Source organism: Chaetomium globosum, genomic scaffold, assembly GCF_000143365.1.
Source record: "Chaetomium globosum CBS 148.51 scaffold_5 genomic scaffold, whole genome shotgun sequence".
Taxonomy (NCBI): Eukaryota; Fungi; Ascomycota; class Sordariomycetes; order Sordariales; family Chaetomiaceae; genus Chaetomium; species Chaetomium globosum.
In genome coordinates, this window is record NT_165980.1 from 3,696,573 (window position 1) to 3,717,699 (window position 21,127).

Consider the following 21,127-nt stretch of genomic DNA (forward strand, 5'->3'; position numbering starts at 1 on the left):
CAACCACAACCACAAGTACCACCACACCCCCCACCGCCCCCCACCCTCCCCGAACCCAACTTAAATTTCTTCGCCCTCCCCATCCCCATCCCCGGCTCCCCCAGCTCCAGCACCTTCCCCCCACCCTACTCGCCCCCACACGGCTTAACCGACAACAGCGACCACAACCGCGCCAGCGGCAGCGCCAGCAGCTGTTACACCGGCGAGGAACGGCGTCGTCGAACGGCGCATTCGTCGCTGAGGCATCATGAGATTCCGATTGCGAATTCCGCTTTTTATGAGTATGGGACTGGTAGGAGTGAGAGTGGACTTGAAGCGACGCCCTCTAGCTCTGATTCGGCGTCTTTGCCGAGTAGGCCGCCGAGGCCGCATGAGAGGATGTTGGAGGTTCCGGGGTTGGTGACGCCTGCTGTTGGTTATGGGGGGAGTGGTGGTGCGGAGGGTGGATATGCGGGGGGTCAGGACCGGGGTTATGATTATGGTCACGGTCATGGTCACGGTCATGGTCATGGGAGCGGGTACGGTTACGGGGCTGGTGATGTTAAGGGGGGTGTAGCGACGCCGCCGCCACCGCCGCCGCTGAGCCCACCGCCTACGAGGGCGTTACCTAAGACGCCACCGGCGAGTGTGTCGACCCCGCCGCCGCTGACACTGCCAGCAAGGGGGTCGGCTAGAGGGTCGCCTGCGCCGGGCTCCGTCTCACCGCCGCCAGGGGCGCTGGGGAGGATAAGAGGAGAGGGGAAGGGTTCGCACCCTGGGCTGTTAGGGCTGCGAGGGCCTGCGGTCGCTTCTGCTGCGGGCACTGATACGGGATCGTCGTATCGCCATGAGCATGGCAGGTTGCCGGGGTATTCTTTTGCCCAGGAACCGCCTGCTAATGAAACGGGAGGGAGGTCTCAGCGGCACCGGGATTCAAGAGGAAGTTGGGGAAGCTGGAGCGGGGTTGGGACGGTGGTCGGCAGTGTTGACTACCATGTCAGCAGTGCCGGCCACGTCAATGCTATGGCAGAGAGTGTGACGCCGGTGGGGGCAAGGGAAGGGAACAACACTGGTGCTAGAGAGCAGCATGTCAGCCCCAGGACGAGCGTCAGTAGTGATGTGACGGCGACCGGGGATACGATGGTGTCTGCGGTGTCGAGGATGTCCAGTACGAGAGATGATAGTGTTGGAAGGGGGATCTAATGTTCGATATTGGGGGGGTGGACAGGGGAGGTAGAAGGGGTCAAAGATAGAAGGCGTTTTATTCTAGGAAAAAAAAGGCACCCAGGTAGGTAGGTATCCGTAGTCAACAAACATGTGAAGGTACTAATATTGTTGCCTTGGAAATTTGGGGGCTGAAGATACAGCGTGTCAGATCCTCACGAAACAAGGCGCATTGGCGGCAAGAGAGCACAGTTGGTAATGAATGAATGGGTTGGAAGTTCTCTTCTACTTCGTACTCTTATTGCGAGTAGAAGACTGGATGGAAATAATGATATCGTGGATAGATGGCACTCCATGAATGCACATCGTTGCATAGTATGTAAATGTAAAAGTACGGAATAAATGACAGAGCAGTGCAGAAACAAGGAAGTCCAACAGGAATCTTGAATCCTGCTATGAATCAAGTGCTTAAATGCTTGAAATGCTTGGATGCGGATGCAGGAACCTGGCACGGCTGGAAGGCCGCTGAAGCTTCCAACAGACTGGAACAATGTGGGGCATCTCTCCTTCATTCTTGGCACTGCCACCCAATCAGTTGCTGCAAATCTGAGCATCTCCCGCCCAGGAAACCGCGGGCTAGGCCCAACTGGACCTTCTTCCAGAGAAGTCTCTAAATCGACGGTGTCCCCTTCATAATATGACGGTGTCTAACCTAATTTAGTTAGGATTGTCGAGGCCCTCTACAGCAAAAATTTGCAGCGACGTACCCGAAACCCACCAGTTCAACCGCCAATCCAACTGACGCATTTTATAAGTTCAATCAAGATAGCGATCCACGATATCTTGGTGGTTGAATCGCCCGCCCTTGGTCCCCGCAATGCGACCCCCCGAAAGCGTTTTAGCTGTTTCTATTCCAATTCCATTAGCTTCAATTTTTATAGTGTTTCTTGAGCGATTCGACCGCATTTGCATCTTCCAGCGGCTCAGTCTATCTTGCGGCGTGGTCTCTGGGCGCCAGGCAGGGTTAGGTACTTCGCTGCAAACTTTTGCTGTATTTGACCTGGGTGGGCCTGGTCGATCCTCACTGCATCGGGTTAGACACCGTCATATTATGGAAAGGACACCGTCGATTTAGAGACTTCCTCTTCCAGGCAGGGAGCGGCATGAAGCGCAGTCCTGCATGACACACTCGTGCAACACCGAAACCGCCTGGAGCTTCCAATGACGGCGGCGACGGCCGATTATTGAGATTTCCAAGGTTCCATCGCGGAATCTCACCTTGTTTTTGTTTCCACCTCTACTTTCCTGCAAAACAAAGCCATTATATCACGTTATCACGTTGACAAGAGGTGGGATGGGCCTAAGCGCATGCTGCTGAATTGCCCCGCTGCAGCTCGGTTGTTTATTGCCCGCAACACCATCCCAAATACGCGATTCACAACCTACGATGCGACAATTTGACACGACGACATGGAGACGACGACAGCTGCTTTTTCGGCGCCCCTTGAGCGCTCTGTATCACAACAATCTGCCACGTCAATAAGGAGCCATCGATCGACCGCCCGCACGCGGAAGAAGCTGACATCACAGCCGTCGAGCTCGGCATCCTCCATCGCCCCCTCCGACAAGTCATTGACCTCGTTCCCCTCCTTCTCTCCCGACTCGCCCCGCGAAGAGGGAACCAGTTATTTCCGCGGCGGCAATGATATGACGCCGGTGGTCTCACCTCGGAAAGCGTCTGGGCTAAGCCTGGCCGCTTCTGACAAGGGACAGGAAGAAGAGGGGCAAGGACCGGAAGAAGGGGAAGGGCAAGGGCAAGGGCAGGAGCAAAACAAGCAAAACAACCAACAGGACCAGTTGCAACTGTCTACAACTGTCGATCATCTCACGAACACGGCGGTGTCGCCCGCGCGCGGCGCCCTGTTTGAGGATGCGCCGCTAGCTTCGCGCAAAATCCCTGGGGCTTTGCACCTCGCCGATGACGAGCATATCGAGCGCTTGATCACCCGCCATGGCGCGGTCAACCTCGTACGCCAGATTGCCGAAGACTTGGCTCAGCGGGATGTTCAGATTGTACACATGCGCCGTCGCGCAGAGGAGCGGGAGCGGGCGCTGCGCAAGATCGTCCTGGAATGTGGCCTGTCCAGCCTGGATATAGAGACACGGCTCCGGGCCATGGAACAGGAAGCAAAGGCAAACGGGACGTCGAGGCGAGGGTCGAGGGAAGGACTTTCGGATCTTATGACTGATGCGATGGCCCAAGACCTCCGACACCCCTTCCCCAGTCACGTCTTTGACGACGCCACCATCCGGCCGAGCTCGGTGCCCTTGCCTACCGGTGCAGGAAACGACACTGCGAGAGGCTCGACACGAGGGTGGAAGGATTACCTTTGGGGCGGCGGCGGCAACACGGCCAAAAAGTCTGGACGAACTAATAACACAGTGAGAGAGGCCAGCAAACAGCCGACCGCCGTTGTGAAAGCGACACCAACAGAGCGACGGCCGGCGCTCCAGGAAGACCTGTTCAACCCCCCCGAGGAGGGTTCTGTGCGTAGCTCTAGCAGAGCATCCAGCGTCAACTCGAGCAATGCCTCCCGGAAGCCGTCGCTAGCTAGTATGGCTTTGCGGCTTGTGGCTGGAGGCGCAGCAGCGGGGCGTGATAGCGATACCCGCGGACGCACAACCAACGCCCAGGACAAGGATCTGATGAGAACACAATCGAGCTCAAGCCTCAGCATGAGTGGTCCAACCCGCGCCGTATCAGCGCAGGGTGGCCCGAAGGCTCTGATGGCAATGCGCCGACCCGCCGGGCCCGTCCGGCCCATCGACGTTCCATCGCGAACACAGCTCCCGGAACGCTGGGACACTATGGTATCGACCCCTGGCGGAGACCCGGTTGCACCACACCAGAACTACGGCCCCGTCGAGATGGACACCATTCTGCCGCCCGAAGCCCAGCCGCCAACCTTGACACACATCTACAACAATCACGTCGAGCGCCGACTTTCTCACGGATCGCTTTGGTTTCATCTACGACCAGCGACGGAAGAAGCGCGAGCGAGAGGCCGCGCAAATGGCCCGGCCATGCCAAAAAGAACAGCCGTGCCGAAATGATTCATGGACGGCACGGGCTTTCTCCGGTGCTGTTGGAGGACAGCTCCAGCGGAAAAGTGAGCGTTGGGAGCGACGGGCGGCCCGGCACGCCCTGTTCCTCCGAAGAGCCTCGTGAGGACACCAAGCCCAAGAGGTGGCAGGACTATCTCAAGATCGCGACCTTTCCGACGGAACTGCTCTCGCACACGCCTCTGATAAGCGCTCAGGGCTTTGAGGTGCTGGAAGCCGCCGAGGCGCCCAAGTCGCCGGGCCATTCACCCAGCATGATGTCGGAAGACCGAGGATTCCTGCCGTCTGCGACAACCACGGCGGCCATAACACCAAGCGACACCGAGATCCAGCCCCGACGCGAGGGTGAGCAGCCACCTGCCGCAACCCTTGCGAAAGAAGACGCGGAGCCGGTTAGGATGCTCCTCGAGAACCTAAACAACCTCCACGACACCTTACAACGGGAAAAGACAGTACGATGGAACGACTTCCTACGAAAGGTCAGAGCAGAGCGGAAACGAGACGGCGAAGCCGCAGCTGCTGCTGCTGCCGCGGCCGCCGAAGCCCGCTTCCAACGCGCCACGGCCGTCATGCCCGAAACCCGCCTCGGCGACGGCGAACTGATCGGCGTCGCCAGCCTCGGCATCCAAGGCAAAGTCGGCCGCGCCAAGGCCAACGAGTTCCGCTCTCTCGTCCTCGGCGGCGTCCCCGTCGCCTCGCGCTCCAAAATCTGGTCCGAATGCTGCGGCGCCAACGCGCTGCGCATCCCAGGCTACTACGCCTCGCTCATGGCCCGCCCGGAATCATCCGACGACGCCCAGGTCGTCGCCCAGATCAAAGCCGACATTACCCGCACCCTCACCGACAACATCTTCTTCCGCAAAGGGCCAGGCGTCCAAAAACTCCACGACGTCTTACTCGCCTACTCCCGCCGCAACCCCGACGTCGGCTACTGCCAGGGCATGAACCTAGTCGTGGCCAACCTCCTCCTCATCACCCCCTCCGCCGAGGACGCCTTCTGGATCCTCTGCTCCATGGTCGAAACCATCCTGCCGCCGCACTACTTCGACCATTCCCTGCTGGCCTCCCGCGCCGACCAGGTCGTGCTGCGCCAGTATGTCGCCGAGCTCCTCCCCAAACTCTCCGCCCACTTCGACGACCTGGCCATCGACCTCGAGACCATGACCTTCCAGTGGTTCCTCTCCCTCTTCACCGACTGCCTGTCGGCCGAGGCCCTGTTCCGCGTCTGGGACGTCGTGCTGTGCTCGCCGCTGGACGCCGCCGCGTTCCTGTTCCAGGTCGCCCTCGCGCTGCTGAAGCTGAATGAGGCGCACCTGCTGCGCTGTGAGAGCCCTGCCGAGGTGTATACGTACATCAATCATGAGATGACCAATCATGCGATTAGTATTGATGGCTTGGTGCAGGCGAGTGAGGCGTTGAGGCGGGCTGGTGAGGAGGGATGAGGTGGAGGTGAGGAGGAGGAGGGCTGTGGAGGGCGAGATGGGTGGTGGTGGTGGTGGGGGGATGCCTGTGGAGGTGCAGGTGGAGGGGAGGGGGGTGGATGAGACGGTGGTCAAAAACAGTGGTGAGGGGGGTGGCGGTGTGGCGCAGAAGGCGGGCGTGGTTCCCGCTGTGGTGAGCCAGGAGGTGGTTATGGGCGGGCTGAGTAGGAGTGCTAGTCGCGCGCCTAGCCCCGCGGGGGAGCGTAAGGGTGGCGAGGGTAGTGTTGGCAGTGGGAGTGGTGGTGGTGGTGGTGGTGGTGATCTGCTGACCCCGGGAGGGGCGAGTGGATGAGAGTATCTCAGTATGCATCTCGGAATTGGTGCTGGGGCTGGGCCGCCCATTTGCTTACAGTGACGGAGTTTCCTTTGTTTGACATACATATGGGCTATGGCTGGCAGTTGGGGCTGGCTTCATTTGCGTTCGCTCATTCATTGCATTGGCGGAGCTCTGTGGCGGATTTATGACAGGACTGTTTTCTCCTTTTAGATTGGGCCTCTTACAGTCTACGATACCCGAAGTTTCCTAGGAGGTGATGAGATTAGAAATGCGATCATTTATGCGGCTTTGTGGGTTGTGTTCGTCGTGGTTGCCTGTGGGATGCAATTGTTTTTATTGATGGCTTTGATTGCTAAAGGAAAAGTTCTTGTTGAAGGAAAAGTTCACATGTCCAGACATTCCCACTCTCAGCTCATATTCTCTTTACTAAGGACGTGATAAAATCCTGATCTTTGTGTTCATTTGATGCTAAGTTGATCAGTTGGCCAAGAGAACGGATAACCCTATAGCCCTTTTGAGCTATTTGCGGCCCAATATCTGAGAGTAATTTGATGTACTCGTCAGGATGCCACCGTGTGATTCTTCCGTACAATGATTTTTAAACCCACAACTGCTTGGAAATGCCCAATAACACCATATAATGCAGCCAAACGGCTCGCTTCTAGTTTCCTCCGCAATATACTCCACAAATCTCCATTCGAATTCACACGGCTGAGCCTAGGAGGCTATGAGACTCTGCCAAAGTCAATTGTCATTGTCCCCCTCTTCCCTCTGTAAGGGGGGTTCCAAACCCGTGATATCTCTCTCTGAGCAGCGATGGCGGCACCGCATGCAACCGCACCTGGCCTAAGCCGACCGATCTCTTGCCACCACGTTCTGGGCCTTGACCCATTGACCCTCCTGTGCTCAGACCTCCTGGTCTACCTTCCAACACGCCCTCGTTTCCAGGGCTAGGTGAGTTTGTGGAGCTGGGGGAGTTGGTTAACGCCGGGTGGGATCCGCGCTGAGATGAGGGAGTAGCTGTGGTCTTGGCCGAGCTCAATTATCTGGGAGCCGTCTTTGTTGTGGAGGCCGTCCATGTGTAGGCCTTCGAGGACTGTGAGGTCGGTGAGGGACTCCAAAGAATGCGGCCGCGGCAGCGGACCCACGTGCTGAATTGAGACCTTGTCGTGGATCTCAAACCCGTAACCGAGTGTTAGGGTTTTCAGGCGTAGGGGTTGGCTGTCGGCTGCCTGGTATTGATGGCACAGTGTCCCCAGGGCGTCGTGAGGGCCGTTCGGGAGGTTATTTATCGTGTAGTATTGGATCGGCCTTGATTGCCCACTGGGCGCGATGCTTGCCAGGCGGTGGCGGAGGGAGAGATGAAGGTGAGAAAGGCTCGACGAGCCTTTGAGGAGAGTGACGACGTTTTGGAGGAACGGGGAGGGGCGGCGACCGTCGTACTGAATGTTGTTGAGGAGCAGGACGCGCAGGTTGGTGAAATTGAACACCGGGGGCCAGATGGATATCTAGGCCGAAGTTGACCGTGTTGCCCAGGGGGATCGTGTAACTTGGGTCATTGCGGACCCGGAACTTCCACTCATCCAGATTGTAAGCGGGGACGGAAAGGAATCCGAAGGTATCATCCCGCGAGGCGGTGATGTCAAGAGCCGCGAGCTGGGGGTGGTCTGTAACAGCAAAGAGTCAGTCGGCTGACTGAATAAAAACTATTAATAGCACCTTGAAAACTCACGGCGGTGGAGGAGGTCCACCAGGTCGAGGACTCGGGGTACGTCCCGAGCGACGAAGTTCCGGAGGCGTGGTGTCCTCGTAAGGACCTCCTTAAGGCCGGTGAAGAAGGAGTCGACGCCCTCCTTAGCGAGGAGCCACCTCGCGCTCGCCGCGGTGCTCGCCGATGCCTCCCATCGTCCCATTGAAATCTCCCGAAAGAGACCGGGGGCCACCACGCGCATCTCAACCCGGAGAGAGGTGGTGTTGCGCTGCAAGAAGGGCGCGAAACGGTCCCAGAAGGGACGACGGTCGGCCCACCTCGGGTCGGCGTACAGGTATGGCGGCTTGATCGCCGCCCAGAGGTAAAATTGAGCAGCGCGGTTGAAGCGCCTGCTCGTCAGCGCCGCGTTGCGGAGGTCCTCAAGGTCGTCGAGGAAGCCGAGGATGTGTGCGCCTAGCTCGAGGACTCCTACAACATCTTCGACGGTGACGAGCGCCCCGAGGTTCCCGGGCATCCTTGCTCTAGTTGGCATTGGGGTCAGACAGCAAGAAATAAGAGGAGTAGAGGTTGACGAAGGGGGGGGGGTTGTCTGGTCGGCTGGAGCGGTGGGGAGGTTTGGGAACGAGAAGGTTTGGGAGCGTAGACGGAGGAGAGAAATTCAAACTCGGGTCATAGGGGGAAGAGAAATTAACGAAGAGAATCAGCAGATTCCACAAACTTCCCATAATTATTGAATTATTCTTGACACGACCAAGCGCGTCTTCTAGTGTGCTCAGACGAAAGGAAAAGTCACATAACAAGCACCGTATGAATCCAGAACATGATCAACAGCATAATGAGTGATAAGCACAGAATGGTGAGGCTTATCTCAATACCATATAAACTATATGAGTTACTTGTCCCTGGGATATAGACGGTTGCTGTGTGAGGTTTGGCACAAGTATATTCACACGCCCTACCCACTTGGTCCTTCCCAAAAAGAGTTTTTAGGCTTAGATATTACTTGTGAGCTCTTGTTTACAAGGGAACTACGATATAGGAGACATGTATGGAGCCCGTTTTTTACAACATAAAACAAACAGACATCTTTCTCTCAATACCTGTATATTTGTGGCCGGCCAGCCATTCACAACTACCATTTTCTCCTCACACGCCACTCCAGCGTATCTCACCAGCCACAATCACAACCTGCATTTGATCACGATAGGCATAAGAAAAGAAAGCCATTAATAAGTACCTAGGTAACTCAGCTCTACCGCACAAACAAGATCTACCCCTTCCCAACCCCAACCCACACTCCACCCACAAACCAACTTCCACCCCCTACCATAGTAAATAACTCCCCACCACCTACCTACCCCCTCCCCTCCCTCCCCTTCTCCCTCCACCAACTCCCCAACCTCTCCACCCCCGCCCTACACCACCCCAACCCCCCCTCCTCCGCCGCCACCCACCAACTCTCGCCCACTCCCAGCCCATCGCTCACATACTTCCGCAGCGACCCCCCTTCCCCAAAATGATTCTTCACCCCCAGCAGCAACACCACACCCCCCTCACGAGGGGTAAAACCCTCCGGATCCAGGTACACCGTCAGCAGCACCTGCTTGGGCGTGCTCATGTCGGTCAGGCGGGCCGTGCGCTGCACGAAGGAGGGGCCGATGTGGGAGGGCTGGACCGGGGAGAGGGAGGTGAGGATGGCGAGCACGTTGACCATCCAGTTTTGGCGGTAGGGGAGGGATGGGATTTGGGAGAGGGGCGTGAGTTTGACGAATTGCGTGGCGGAGGTGGGGAGCCAGGGGCGCGGTTTGGTTATTAAGGGTTGGGGTTGGGGTGGTTGTTGCTGGGGTTGTGCTTGTGGTTGTGGTTGGGCGTGTTGGTGGTTTTGGCGGCGGTGGTCGTTTTGGTTCTGCTTGATGATGGATGCTTGAAGTTCTTGTCGGGGGTCGGGGGCGGAAGTAAGAATACGGCGTTGTGACGCTCGTTCGGCGGATACTGCGAGGGTTTCGAACGCCGAGTCGGAGTCGGAAGTGTAGTCTAGTTCGTTCGGATCCCGCTGCGTAGATTCTGGCGGGTCAACTCCCGGGGGCCCGAAGTTTGTGGTGGTTGTTTCTCGTGTTGCGGCACCTGTGGTTTCTCCGTTCCCTTCAACTGCCATCAGCTGATCGATCAGCTCGTCATCCTCATACTCTTCCGCTTCTTTGCCCACATCTTCTCGAACCTCATGCGCCACAACCAGCTCCCCTTCTGCCTGCCCCAAACCTTCCTCACCCCTCTCGAGTTGCAGCCGCCTCTCCCTCTCCGCCTCCTCCCTCTCCATCCTCAACATTCCAAGATACTCCTCATTCCACCCAACGGTAACCATATCCCCCACCACCAAATACACCACCATCCCTCTCCCTCCCCCCTCCCCCATCCCTCTCTTCCTCTCCCTCTCCCCTTCCCAACGCACCGAATCCCCCACTCCATCATCAGCCACCTCCCCCATCCCCGCCACCTCCACCTCCCCCAACCAAAACCGATCCAACCTCACATAACACCCCTCATACACCCCACCCCCATCCACAAAACAATGAATCTCCCCCCTCACAAAAGCCTGCACACACAGCTCCCCGTCCCCCAGCAACAGCCTCACCGCCCGCTCCCGACCCCTCCGCCGCCGCGACTGCCGCCGACCACCACGGAGACCAGTCCCCGACCCAGACCCAAGACCGGAACTTAAACCGTCCGCCGCAACCGGGATGCTGCGCTGGATCGACTCGACTAGGAAAACGGAGCCCGGCACACAGTAGCGGGTACGGAGGATGTCGGAGATGAGGGGTTTGGGGTCGAGTGGGGTGGTGGGGTCGAGGGAGACGATTGGGTTCATGGTTTTTGTTTCTCGCTCTTTTTCTTTTTCTCGTTCTTTTCCTTTGTTTCTTACTCTGGTAGGGGGTGGTTGTGGTTGTGGTTGTGGTGGCGCGAGGTTAGGGTTAGGCATTTTAGTAAAATGTTAGCATGACGCCTGTCAGATGTTGAAAAGGAACTGACGGTACGAATGGATGGTGTGTGTTTACATGGTAAGATGATAGGAGGTGGTGGTTGCCGAGCAGCTGGCAGAAATTTACCGTTACGCTGCCACTTGGAGGAGTACGATAGGAGACGCGCTTGACGCGTCGAGGTGAAGTGCTGAACCCTAACCCCAGTTCGTCAAGGAGAGTGAGGCAAGCTACGGCCGTTGTCGTTGAGAGCACTCTCCGATACCAACACCATTCAAAACTGGACGAGAAAGCACCGGGACAGCAACATTGTAACACTCCCAGAGGCAGACGGCAGCCCGATCACCGCCACTCCCGCACCGTGTAACGCACTTCTGCTCACATAATAGGTATTCCGTCAGGTATCGAAACTAGCTAGCTCTCTATTAAGCACGGAGGGCCGGGGTGATTAGTGAAAAAGAAAAGAGGCAGCAAAAATATGCGAAGGAGCTTCGGATACTAAAAAGAGAATAGGGGGATAATGAAGTCCAACCACCGAATACGATTGCCAACAAGACGTAAACACCATAGGTCAAGGGTTAATGACCTGTAAACCGCATCGAATTGCGCCGCGCTGTTCCTCCCCACAACCCTGCCTCGACGCCGTATTCGGTTGGGGGGGGTTTTGGCACCGTTCTGCCGGGATATCAAAGTTTCGGATTCGTTCAGACTAAGAGGGACACTGTGCAAATGCGTCCGGGAAGAAGGCCCGGGGCTTAGTAGCCGTTCATGGTCATCCGTTGCGAGCTGCGGCTCAGCTCGCGATCCGCCGACGGGCTGATGGGCCTGCTGCCATGTCCCTGCGCGCTGCTCTCCTTGAGGGCAAGGAGCTGCTTGGCGCGGAACGTCTCGTAGTGGATCTGAGAAGTCGTCTCGATGAGGTCTTGGAGGTGCGTGCGGAGAAGGAAGTTGCGGAGATAGACGAATTCGCAGTGGTTCTCGTCCTCAACGTTGATAACGCCCCACCGGTTCTGACGGCCGCGGACCTGCTTGCCATTGACGATGATGGACTTCTCGGAACCGACCACGGCGAAGGGAATCAGGCCCTGCTCGATACGTTAGCTATTGTTCTTCCACTTCACCAACCGGGCACTCGAAACCCACCTCAATCTGGTTGTTGACGGCGCGCTCCTCATCGTCGAACTCGTCGTTGTCGTAGGGGTACATCTTCAGGTTGTGGAACGCAAACTCCTCCTTGATGCGCTCCTTGAACGCCTGCCGCTCTTCCAGGGTGAGCGTATCAGCCTTGGCGATCACGGGGACGACGTTGACGACATCGGACAGCTTCTTCAGCACGACAATATCGATGGGCTTAAGCGAGTGGCCCGACGGCTGGATGAAGAACAGGCAGCAGTGGATGCGCGTGTCCTGGATGTACCGTTCACGCTGCGCCGTGAGCTCCTTCCGAAGATACGCAGAGTGTTGGTCCTTGATGTACTTGACGATGGGGTCCCAGCAGCGGTCGTTGTTGATTAGGTCGCCATAGCCGGGGGTGTCGACGATGTTCAGCCGCAGACGGACGCCGTTCTCCTCGATGATATGCGAAACAGACTGGATCTCCGTGGTCGACCGGATAACCTCATCAGGGTTGAGCCGACCCTTGGACTCGATGAGGTGCGACGCGAAGATGGTGTTGATCAGTGTCGACTTCCCCAGACCCGTTTGGCCTGCAATGCGAGACACGTCAATCCCGGCTCGTATTCAAAGTGGAGCTAGCCATCAGTAAGGAGAGGGACGCGAGAACTAACCAACGCAGATGACGTTGAACTGGAAACCGCGCTTGAGCAGCTTGCGCTCAATCTGGGATGTGATGCTGTCGAAACCGACATGGCTTTGGGGGTAGATGGTGGCAGCGGGCATCGACGCCATTTTTTTCGTGTTGGTTTGGGATAATTTGGGGTCCTATTCCAAAAAGTAATCGAGATTCGCTTGTCGCGACGTGGAGGTGACCTCTAGATGGAACTCGGGGACGACGGGGTCCGGAGGCAACGAATTGAAGGCGGGTGGATGCGGTCGGGTGTGGTGTTGAAAGGGAATTCTTTGTACCTTCCTGTCGGCAGCTTCTGTCCAGCAATAATTTCCGTCAAGGGGGTCGCTGAGCTGGCTGGGGAAAGGGGGAGGGAAGTGGGCTGCTCGTGATTGGCCTGTGGGGACCCTGCCCCAGGCACAAGCTTGATCGAGTTAGAGCGTGCAGTGAGCACCCGAATTGGAGTGGACCGTGCCAGCCCTGCCGGCGGGCATGTTAAACTTTGAGATGCATCCGACAGTTTTTCTGGGCGACCAAGACGACGGCAAAATCCACGACGGCATCCGGCGAAGCGACGACGACAGGGCATGCAGAGGCCCCAACCCCAGCGGAAGAATCACGGAATTTGAGAAGTTCAATTGAACTTGGGCTCCCTGCCGGATCTACGGACCAGAAACCGAAGTTTCGGTCTCTCACACGGCTCAACATGGCGGCGTTGACAGCACCAGCCATGAGGATGGCCCCCTCCAGCTCCCTTCTCCCGAGGTTTCTAGCGCCCACGCTGTTCTCGACATCAAGGATACAGCTGCATGTTCGGCAATTCTCGACCCCCTTATTCCCGTCCTTCGTCCTCGCCGTCCCCGTCGGTTTCCAACTCGGGCTCCCCTCGTTGGGGTCAATTCTCGGAGATATTTGGGAATCCGTGCTCAGGGCAGTACCCAAGAAGAAGACATCACACATGAAGAAGAGGCACAGGCAAATGGCGGGCAAGGCGTTGAAGGATGTCAACTCTTTATGCAAGTGCCCTGCTTGCGGCGAAATCAAGCGGATGCACTATCTGTGCCCGAACTGCGCGAAAAGTAAGAGGGGCCAGTTACGAGACGAAACTTCCCAGACTAACCAGTATGCAGAGCTCAATGAAATGATGAACAAGCAGGCTCGGGAGCAGGCGGATTGAAGCAGCGCATGTAAAGGATTTTAAGGACTACGTGGCTTGCGTTGCTCAACGGGAATTAGCGCCGGAGGTGCATCCGTCAATTCATTGCCTAGGCTTTATCTTACAGGCGTTGACGGGATCTGGTGTACATGTACTGTAACAATATGAGCGGCTGGTTGTTGGGCAAGCCGCCTTTTGTCACCATGTGACAATTTCTGGCAACTCTGTGCGAGAAGGAGGAAAAGATGAAACGCCCTCGCAGAAAAGCGCTGGGTAATCTTGGCAGTTCAAACCATGTCCCACGAAACACTCTTGTCAGTGTTGATAATTCTGAGGCCGGCAAATTGATAGCTCTGCTCTGACGTCTGAATAAACGGGATCTCGCTGCAACTACCCCACCATTGCTCCTGCAGCTGCTTCGCTGCGACCTTGCAAGCGACAGCTCGAATTCCCCAACCCAAACTACAAACAACCGAAAATCCATCTATGGGCAGGTGACAATGGCAAGAGCACTTTCCAATCAGTACTGAAAATACTATTTCTAACGTTACTTAGTCGAAACAATATCTCACCGCGCACACGGTGGACGACGGTACGCAGCGCAACCCCGCCATCCATCCATGCATTCCTCACCTCAAGCTTCCCACTAACCAACCCCCCCAACCTCACAGCCCACCCAGCCGAGATCTTCTCTCTCGCACCGACCCCGACCACCCTCCTCTCCGCCAGCGGCTCCTCCGCACTGCGCGTGCACAGCACCACGGACGCGACCTTCCCGCTGCAACAAACCATCCCCGACGCCCACAAGCTCGGCTGCCACCACGTGTGCACGGCGCGGGGCGGGGCCGGCACCATCGCCGCGAGCGTCGGTTTCGGCGGCGAGATCAAGGTCTGGGCCTGCGGCAAGCCCGGGTCGGAGGAGGCAAAGGAATGGCAGCTGCAGTGGGAGCTGCCGCCCTCCAAGACGGAGGGTGGTGATGTGTGGGCCGTAGCGCTGAGTGCCGATGAGGGGTATCTGGCGTGCACGACGAGTGATGGGCGCATTCATGTGTGGGATATTAGTGGCCGGGAGAAGATCCAGACGTACGAGACGGGCGCCCGGGGTGGGGGGAGTTTTGCGATGGCGGTGGATTTGAGTCGTGATGGGCGGCTGACTGCGAGTGGTCATGAGAGTGGTGGGGTGTATGTGTTTAATAATGATGCGGGGCGGATGGTGTATTCGCTTTCTGGTGAGTTGGTACTGGGACTTGGTGGGTGTTGGTTGGGTTTGCTAACAAGGTGGTAGGTCTGGCGAAGCCGGTCAGGGCGGTTGCGTTCTCCCCTGGGTGCAAACGTCTTGCGGCGGCCGGCAATGCGGGCGTCATCGCGATCTACGATATGGAGCACGGCGAGCATGTGGGCAACCTCACAACACCGACCAGCAGACCCGCGTGGATCACCTCGCTGGACTGGAACGACACCGGGGAGTACCTCCTGAGTGGGTCGCTTGATGGCAAGGTCAAGGTGTGGGATGTAGCACGCGGCGTTTGCGTTGCGACACACAGCGAGACGGACACGGCTCTCTGGGGCGTGAGGTGGCTGCCCAAGACGGAGCGGGCTCTCGGACCCGGTATGGGCAAGAGCGAAATGTTTTGCGCCGCGGGCGCGAGCCGGAGCCTTGCGTTTTACCGGGAAGCTACTGGGTCTTGAGCATTAGGGGGGGTTTTGCTGCTTTGCTGGGTGGATTGGGAGATCTCGACATGGCATTTGCGAGGGGCGGTGGCTCTGGACGGGGATAGAGAAAACGATGATATGACGCTGAACTGGACGACCCGAAAGAGAGCTCCATTCTTTGCCCCCTAGGCAGTTGGAGATAACGAGCTACGTCCAGAAGCCCCTTAGAGGCGGCAAAAGTGCTGCGAACAGGATCCCGTATTGCACCAGCTTCGTCCTTGACCCAGTTCGCGGTGGAAATTCCATATCTAGGCGGGATGCACGAACGAGCTTCGATTTGATATTGCCCGAAAAGCTCTCCCTTTTGAAATGCACCCCCGAGGATTGGGATCATGAGATTCGGCAGGTTGGTTTGCACGGAACCCGAAGGGTAAACGATTTTTTACATAACTAGCAAGAGAGCCATCTCCAACCTGAAGATGGCACCTCATGCTTCAGGGAAATGAAATCCGTCGGGCGGTTAATTGCTGGCGAACAACCTCTGCAATTCCGGACTCAATTCTCGCCCAGGGGCTGAAACCGGAACGAAGTTTCGCCAGTCTTACCAGGGGGGGTGGCTCTGGCAATTGTCGTCCCTCTTCAGGGTTCACTGCCTACCTAACGCAAATGCGAGTGCCTGTCTGCTAAGTTTGTGAGAGCACCGAGCAATTCAGCTCACGTGAGTTGGCGCATCAATCGTGATAGGCACGTTGCCCCGCCAGCGGCTCGCAGTGTCGGGGCGTCCAGCCGTAATTCGCATTCCAAGCCTTGCCTGCCTTGACCTCATTCAATCCGTCTCCAACCTCGAATTGACCAGTTTCCGCCTTCTCTTCTCCCGCCCTGCCTCTATAACTACATCATACGAATCCCACCCGAAATACTCTCTCTATTCACAAAACAACCTGACGTCACCGTCGCAATGGTCACCACTCGCAGATCAGCCCGGTCTTCCACCGGCCCCGGCAAACAACAAACCCTCAGTTTCAAGCACAAAGTCACCAAAGCGATCCAGACTGGCAAGGAGGGCTACAAATCCCCCTCCCGCGCAAAGGAGTACATCCCCGAACCGTCGCCAGAGCCGACTTCCCACAAGGACAATGTAGCCAAGAAACTCTTCCCATCGGAGGAACACAACGAGGAGGACGCCGACGACGAGACCCCGACATCCACCGACGACGAACAGAAGAAGGCCGCCACCACCGCAACAGCGCCGCAGGCACAGCGTGATGCCGATGTCGCCAGGGCGGAGAAGATCAGCGACCGGGCGATCGAGCAGTACTGGAAGGAGATCGAGACGGGCCGCGAGGCGAGGGCCGTGCACAAGAAGCACACGCAGGGGTTGACGACGGGCGAGAAGGTGCTGCGGTACTTTGATGTCAGCTCGCACTATGGGGTAGGTTTAACCGTTTGCCTTTTGCACGGTCATGTTGTGTTGCTGGGAGAAAATGCTGATTGTTGATAGCCTTGCATTGGGATCGCGCGTCTCAAGCGCTGGCAGCGGGCGCAGAGGTTGGGCTTGAACCCGCCGCTTGAGGTGCTCGCCGTGTTGTTGAAGGAGGAGGCGAAGGGGAATACGGAGATTGAGAAGGCGCATATGGATGAGCTTCTGAACTCGGCGGCGGTTGGGTCAGTTGGGGTATGAGGCGGCGAGCAGGGGCGCCGCGCCGGGATTTGCAGGAGTTATACGATGGCCATGATTGCTTGCAGAAAGGAGTTTGGGAGTTGGTGGAAAGGAACGATTTGTCTAATTTGCTTTTGGCCTCTAACCCTGGGGAATTGTCTAGCTTTGTCCTTTGCCGTCGAACTGGCTGGAGATCAGTTCTTCTAACATATCTAGCAAACACTTCAGTACCAGATACTTCTTGTCTGGTGATGTGGGACAATCTCCTTTCCTGAGTCTTCCATTTCCTTCATCGTGTCGTACAGGAAGAAATCCAAGAGGATGGCGTTGATGTGAGTTTTGGGGTGTTGTTTCGCAATCTCCCTGCGGAGCAATTCTACACACCAAATGCTACAAGCTGGGAAAAGTTAGCATAAAGCCTCTATCCGGATAGCCGACACTCCTACCTCGTAGCTGCATTTCCCAGCTCCCTCCTTGCGGGATGTCCTTTTTAGCTCGTATGGCGAGATCCAACGCGGGGCTGTAGTAAAGGCACCCCATATTGTGTAGAATCTGGGGCACGCGGTAGTCCGCAAACATGGTAATCTTGTCGATATCCCGGAACTCTCCGTAGTCCTCGCCCTCGAAGCAGGCCCAGAGGTCGGCAACCAGGATCTGAGCCCGTTTGAGGAAGCGAATTGGTTTCCGCCGTCCCTCAAAAGTGTGCTCATCGCGAAAGCACTTGAAGTCCCGCGCCAGAATGTTGACCAAGCCGGCAGCGGATCCATTCGCCGCGTCCACCAAGTTTATGGGGTGGCATTGGTATTTCTGAGGGGCATGTTAGATTTCGACCCGCAAGAGGAGGACACACTCCTGACAACGGTCCTCTCGACGAACTGACAACATACTTCATACAGCACCTGCCCAGCCTCACGCAGACAGGCTAGCCGTTCTGCCAACAACGGCATCTCCTCGTCAGTGCACGACCTGAAGACCTTTTTCAGGACGTCCAAGGTGCATTCCTCTTCATTCTGCCAGAAATGCGGGTCCGTAATGGGAATTCCTTCGTAATATGCTAATTAGGGTCTCATTCAATTCCCGACAGGGATACTGTACAAACACAACGGACATCATCATTGACCTACCTTCGTCTATCGCCCGTTGCATCGCAGCCACCAAGCTCCAATACCCCGTCCACCGCTTGCCGCGGTACTCGACCGCAAACCGCTCCGCCCCGGACTTCTCCGACCAGAAGGAAAAGTTCAGCAGGTCCATGGTGAAGACAAAGGCGACGGTGTCCTCGTCCCCGATGTCGAACCGGTCGGGATGCAGCTCGTGGTCCGACCAAGAGGCGAGCGAGAACTGCTTCTGCTGCATCTGCGCGTAGATGACGGCGGCCGCGTTCTTGCACGAGCGCATGTCCAGGGCAACGTCGATGGAGTTGTCGTAGACATACTCTGCCCCCTCGAGCACGCCTGTCTCGGGCTCCTCGTTGAGGTTGAGCTTGCCCTGCAGGTGCTGCCGGAGGAGGGCAAGCAGTTCGAGATCGGGTTCGTCGTCTGACATTTTGGGATGGCTTGAACGTGGAAGGGGGGTTGTGGATAGAAATTGGGAATAGGAAGTTGGTTGGGTGTGGGAATGGTGGATGAGTCTTGGTGTCAAACGGGGCAAATAGTGAGAGTTGGAATTGTTGAAAAGGGGGAACGTGCACCGAGATTTCACAATCTCTGCACAAATTTGGCCACGTCAAAGAAAGGTCATGGTGTCATGTCATATTTTTGTTAGTTATCCAGATCATTTCGAGCATACTATACCCAAGCTTGAAACAATTAATAAATCGGATATCATCTTGTATGTGTATGCACAAGGGCTCGCAGGCGGCTGCGGATGTTCATGTCCCCTGACAGATTGAGACTTGCATCTGAACTTGCCCACATTCAAGGTTGAGGCGACTGATGGAGTGGACCCAAATATGGCAGGGCGGCCAATAGGAAAGTTACCAACCTGACTGGGGATCCAATTCGATGGATGGAAGTCAACGGAAGTTTCAAAATGCCTGGTGGCGCCAAGTACGCCGCTCGCGGTAAAGAGAACGGGGGAAAACTGAGACAAGATAGATAAGGCACCTTAAATATCTAGAGGGGTTGCACAAAGAGTTGCTGTTTTAAACTGACTGCAATTGAGCTCCTTCCTCGGTTTCCGTTCAATGTTGGTGGGGCTCGCGCTCGGACCAACCACTCTCAACCAACCCGCCCGTCGCGCTGTGGTTGCCGCGTTGACCCACTCACTCTTTGAATGCGACAAGCTGCCTGGTTCTTGATGCGACAAACCACCACGACAAGGCTCTCAAGGCCCAAGCCAATTCCTCACCCCTTTTGACCACACTCTTCCGATGGCTTTAACATAGGGCACTGGCCTTAGTGTGCAACCTGCGGTCTACTTTTCAACACCTCTTAATTCTTCTTTCCCCTCCGCCGGGGGATCATTGCATCATGGATCCAACGCTAGCCATTGACGGCAACGCAGCCTTGGTTGCGCCGCTTGCCCCGGTTGTGCCAGTCATGGCGCTGCCTTCACTGACTCGCGACAGTTTTAATTCGCAATCGCTGGGTCGCGGTTTGAACGCGCATGTTAAACAGGTGGGTACCCGAAAGTCAATGGCTTCGTTCGTCGTGCACCCACCCCATCTACAGCTTCGCTCCGAGGGTAACCCCTCCATCTTCTACAACCTACCAGACCCCCAACTATCCGTTCCTCTTCTTCCCGGGCACCGATCGTTTTTCGCATCATTATCCTTCGTATCCGGACACCCTTTACTGCCTACCTAGTTGTTTCTTTGCCTTGTTTGATCGCATCGCATACCCTCCCCCGAGATGTCGTCCGACATGGAACTTGACCCAGTGCCGGAACTAACCCAGCCAAAACAGTCGCGAGTGTTGATGGTTGGCGCTGGCGGCATCGGATGCGAACTCCTCAAAAACCTTGTTCTTACCGGCTTCGGAGAGGTTCACGTCGTTGACCTCGACACAATCGACCTCAGCAACCTCAACCGACAGTTCCTCTTCCGCCAAGAGCATATCAAGAAATCGAAGGCACTGGTATGGGTCCCACAACTGTTGAGCAGGCCGGGCTTGGATTAACAAGTGCGGTATTAGGTCGCAAAGGAAGTTGCCGAAAAGTTTAATCCGGCAGTCAAGATCGTCGCCCATCATGCCAACATCAAAGACGCCGAGTTCAGCATTGCATGGTTTAGCAGCTTCAGAATAGTGTTCAACGCGCTGGACAACCTCGAGGCGCGGCGCCATGTCAACAAGATGTGCCTGGCCGCCGACGTGCCTCTGATCGAGAGCGGGACCACCGGTTTCAATGGCCAGGTCCAGGTCATCAAGAAGGGGGTCACGGCGTGCTACGACTGCTCACCAAAGGAGACACCCAAGTCATTCCCCGTCTGTACCATTCGCAGCACCCCGAGCCAACCGATCCACTGCATCGTCTGGGGCAAGAGCTATCTTCTGAACGAGATCTTTGGGACAAGCGAGGACGAATCGGCTTTTGACCACTCATCCGATGCCGAGAACGCGCAGGAGATTGCGGAACTGAAGCGCGAGTCCGAAGCGCTACGGAGAATCCGCGACTCGGTCGGCAACCCCGAATTCCATGAGATGCTTTTCAACAAGGTTTTCAACACCGATATCGTTCGGCTGCGGTCAATGGAGGATATGTGGAAGTCGAGGAAGCCGCCGGAGCCGCTCGATTACAAAGATCTGTTGGAGAAGGCCAAGGAAGCGCTAGCGTCCAAGGAAGCGGTCTTGAAGGATGACCAGAAGGTCTGGTCGCTGGAAGAGAACTTGGTCGTGTTGAACGACAGCCTAGATCGGCTGAGCAAGCGAGTCCTCGACATGAAGAATACAGGGGATGGTCCTCCAGACGCGATCATCACTTTTGACAAGGATGATGAGGACACGCTGGATTTTGTCGCCGCAAGCGCAAATATCAGGTCGACATTGTTCGGCATTGACCGCAAGTCCAAGTTTGACATCAAGCAGATGGCCGGCAACATCATCCCGGCTATCGCAACGACGAATGCCATTGTGGCCCGGTCTCTGTGTCCTCGAGGCGTTCAAGTGCTGAAGGGCGATATGACAGGGCGAGAGAGGTGTTCCTGACGCATTTCGCACCCGCC

At 56.5% G+C, this 21,127-nt stretch overlaps 9 protein-coding genes across 9 annotated transcripts in view; 5 read left to right on the forward strand and 4 right to left on the reverse strand.

The window, feature by feature from the left end:
- CHGG_08050 (uncharacterized protein) overlaps positions 1 to 1,182 on the forward strand; it is a gene marked incomplete at both ends in the record, with an annotated part of 2,414 nt that extends 1,232 nt beyond the window's left edge. Inside the window, one exon of the mRNA XM_001225705.1 lies at positions 17 to 1,182. Coding sequence (XP_001225706.1) covers positions 17 to 1,182 — 1,166 coding nt within the window. The remainder of the gene's footprint in view (positions 1 to 16) is intronic.
- A 1,431-nt stretch (positions 1,183 to 2,613) lies between these two features.
- Positions 2,614 to 6,039, forward strand: CHGG_08051 (uncharacterized protein; the record flags this gene model as incomplete). The annotated part of the gene is made up of 3 exons (XM_001225706.1): positions 2,614 to 3,757; positions 3,838 to 5,589; positions 5,687 to 6,039. 3 exons carry the CDS (start codon positions 2,614 to 2,616, stop codon positions 6,037 to 6,039), a joined length of 3,249 nt encoding a protein of 1,082 aa, XP_001225707.1.
- A 935-nt stretch (positions 6,040 to 6,974) lies between these two features.
- Positions 6,975 to 8,267, reverse strand: CHGG_08052 (uncharacterized protein; the record flags this gene model as incomplete). The annotated part of the gene is made up of 3 exons (XM_001225707.1): positions 6,975 to 7,256; positions 7,468 to 7,691; positions 7,757 to 8,267. The coding sequence occupies 3 exons, from the start codon at positions 8,265 to 8,267 to the stop codon at positions 6,975 to 6,977; spliced, it is 1,017 nt and encodes a 338-aa protein (XP_001225708.1).
- Positions 8,268 to 9,089: 822 nt separating this feature from the next.
- CHGG_08053 (uncharacterized protein) lies at positions 9,090 to 10,601 on the reverse strand (the record flags this gene model as incomplete). The annotated part of the gene is made up of 2 exons (XM_001225708.1): positions 9,090 to 10,073; positions 10,185 to 10,601. 2 exons carry the CDS (start codon positions 10,599 to 10,601, stop codon positions 9,090 to 9,092), a joined length of 1,401 nt encoding a protein of 466 aa, XP_001225709.1.
- Positions 10,602 to 11,465: 864 nt separating this feature from the next.
- CHGG_08054 (uncharacterized protein) lies at positions 11,466 to 12,618 on the reverse strand (the record flags this gene model as incomplete). The annotated part of the gene is made up of 3 exons (XM_001225709.1): positions 11,466 to 11,795; positions 11,854 to 12,416; positions 12,498 to 12,618. The coding sequence occupies 3 exons, from the start codon at positions 12,616 to 12,618 to the stop codon at positions 11,466 to 11,468; spliced, it is 1,014 nt and encodes a 337-aa protein (XP_001225710.1).
- Positions 12,619 to 13,816: 1,198 nt separating this feature from the next.
- CHGG_08055 (uncharacterized protein) lies at positions 13,817 to 15,341 on the forward strand (the record flags this gene model as incomplete). The annotated part of the gene is made up of 4 exons (XM_001225710.1): positions 13,817 to 13,849; positions 14,208 to 14,244; positions 14,324 to 14,881; positions 14,938 to 15,341. 4 exons carry the CDS (start codon positions 13,817 to 13,819, stop codon positions 15,339 to 15,341), a joined length of 1,032 nt encoding a protein of 343 aa, XP_001225711.1.
- Positions 15,342 to 16,263: 922 nt separating this feature from the next.
- CHGG_08056 (uncharacterized protein) lies at positions 16,264 to 16,986 on the forward strand (the record flags this gene model as incomplete). The annotated part of the gene is made up of 2 exons (XM_001225711.1): positions 16,264 to 16,737; positions 16,807 to 16,986. The coding sequence occupies 2 exons, from the start codon at positions 16,264 to 16,266 to the stop codon at positions 16,984 to 16,986; spliced, it is 654 nt and encodes a 217-aa protein (XP_001225712.1).
- A 203-nt stretch (positions 16,987 to 17,189) lies between these two features.
- On the reverse strand, positions 17,190 to 18,510 carry CHGG_08057 (uncharacterized protein; the record flags this gene model as incomplete). The annotated part of the gene is made up of 4 exons (XM_001225712.1): positions 17,190 to 17,341; positions 17,412 to 17,772; positions 17,853 to 18,007; positions 18,090 to 18,510. 4 exons carry the CDS (start codon positions 18,508 to 18,510, stop codon positions 17,190 to 17,192), a joined length of 1,089 nt encoding a protein of 362 aa, XP_001225713.1.
- A 1,307-nt stretch (positions 18,511 to 19,817) lies between these two features.
- CHGG_08058 (uncharacterized protein) overlaps positions 19,818 to 21,127 on the forward strand; it is a gene marked incomplete at both ends in the record, with an annotated part of 2,106 nt that continues 796 nt past the window's right edge. The window contains 2 exons of the mRNA XM_001225713.1: positions 19,818 to 20,042; positions 20,100 to 21,068. Of these exons, the coding sequence (XP_001225714.1) occupies positions 19,818 to 20,042; positions 20,100 to 21,068 (1,194 nt within the window). The remainder of the gene's footprint in view (positions 20,043 to 20,099; positions 21,069 to 21,127) is intronic.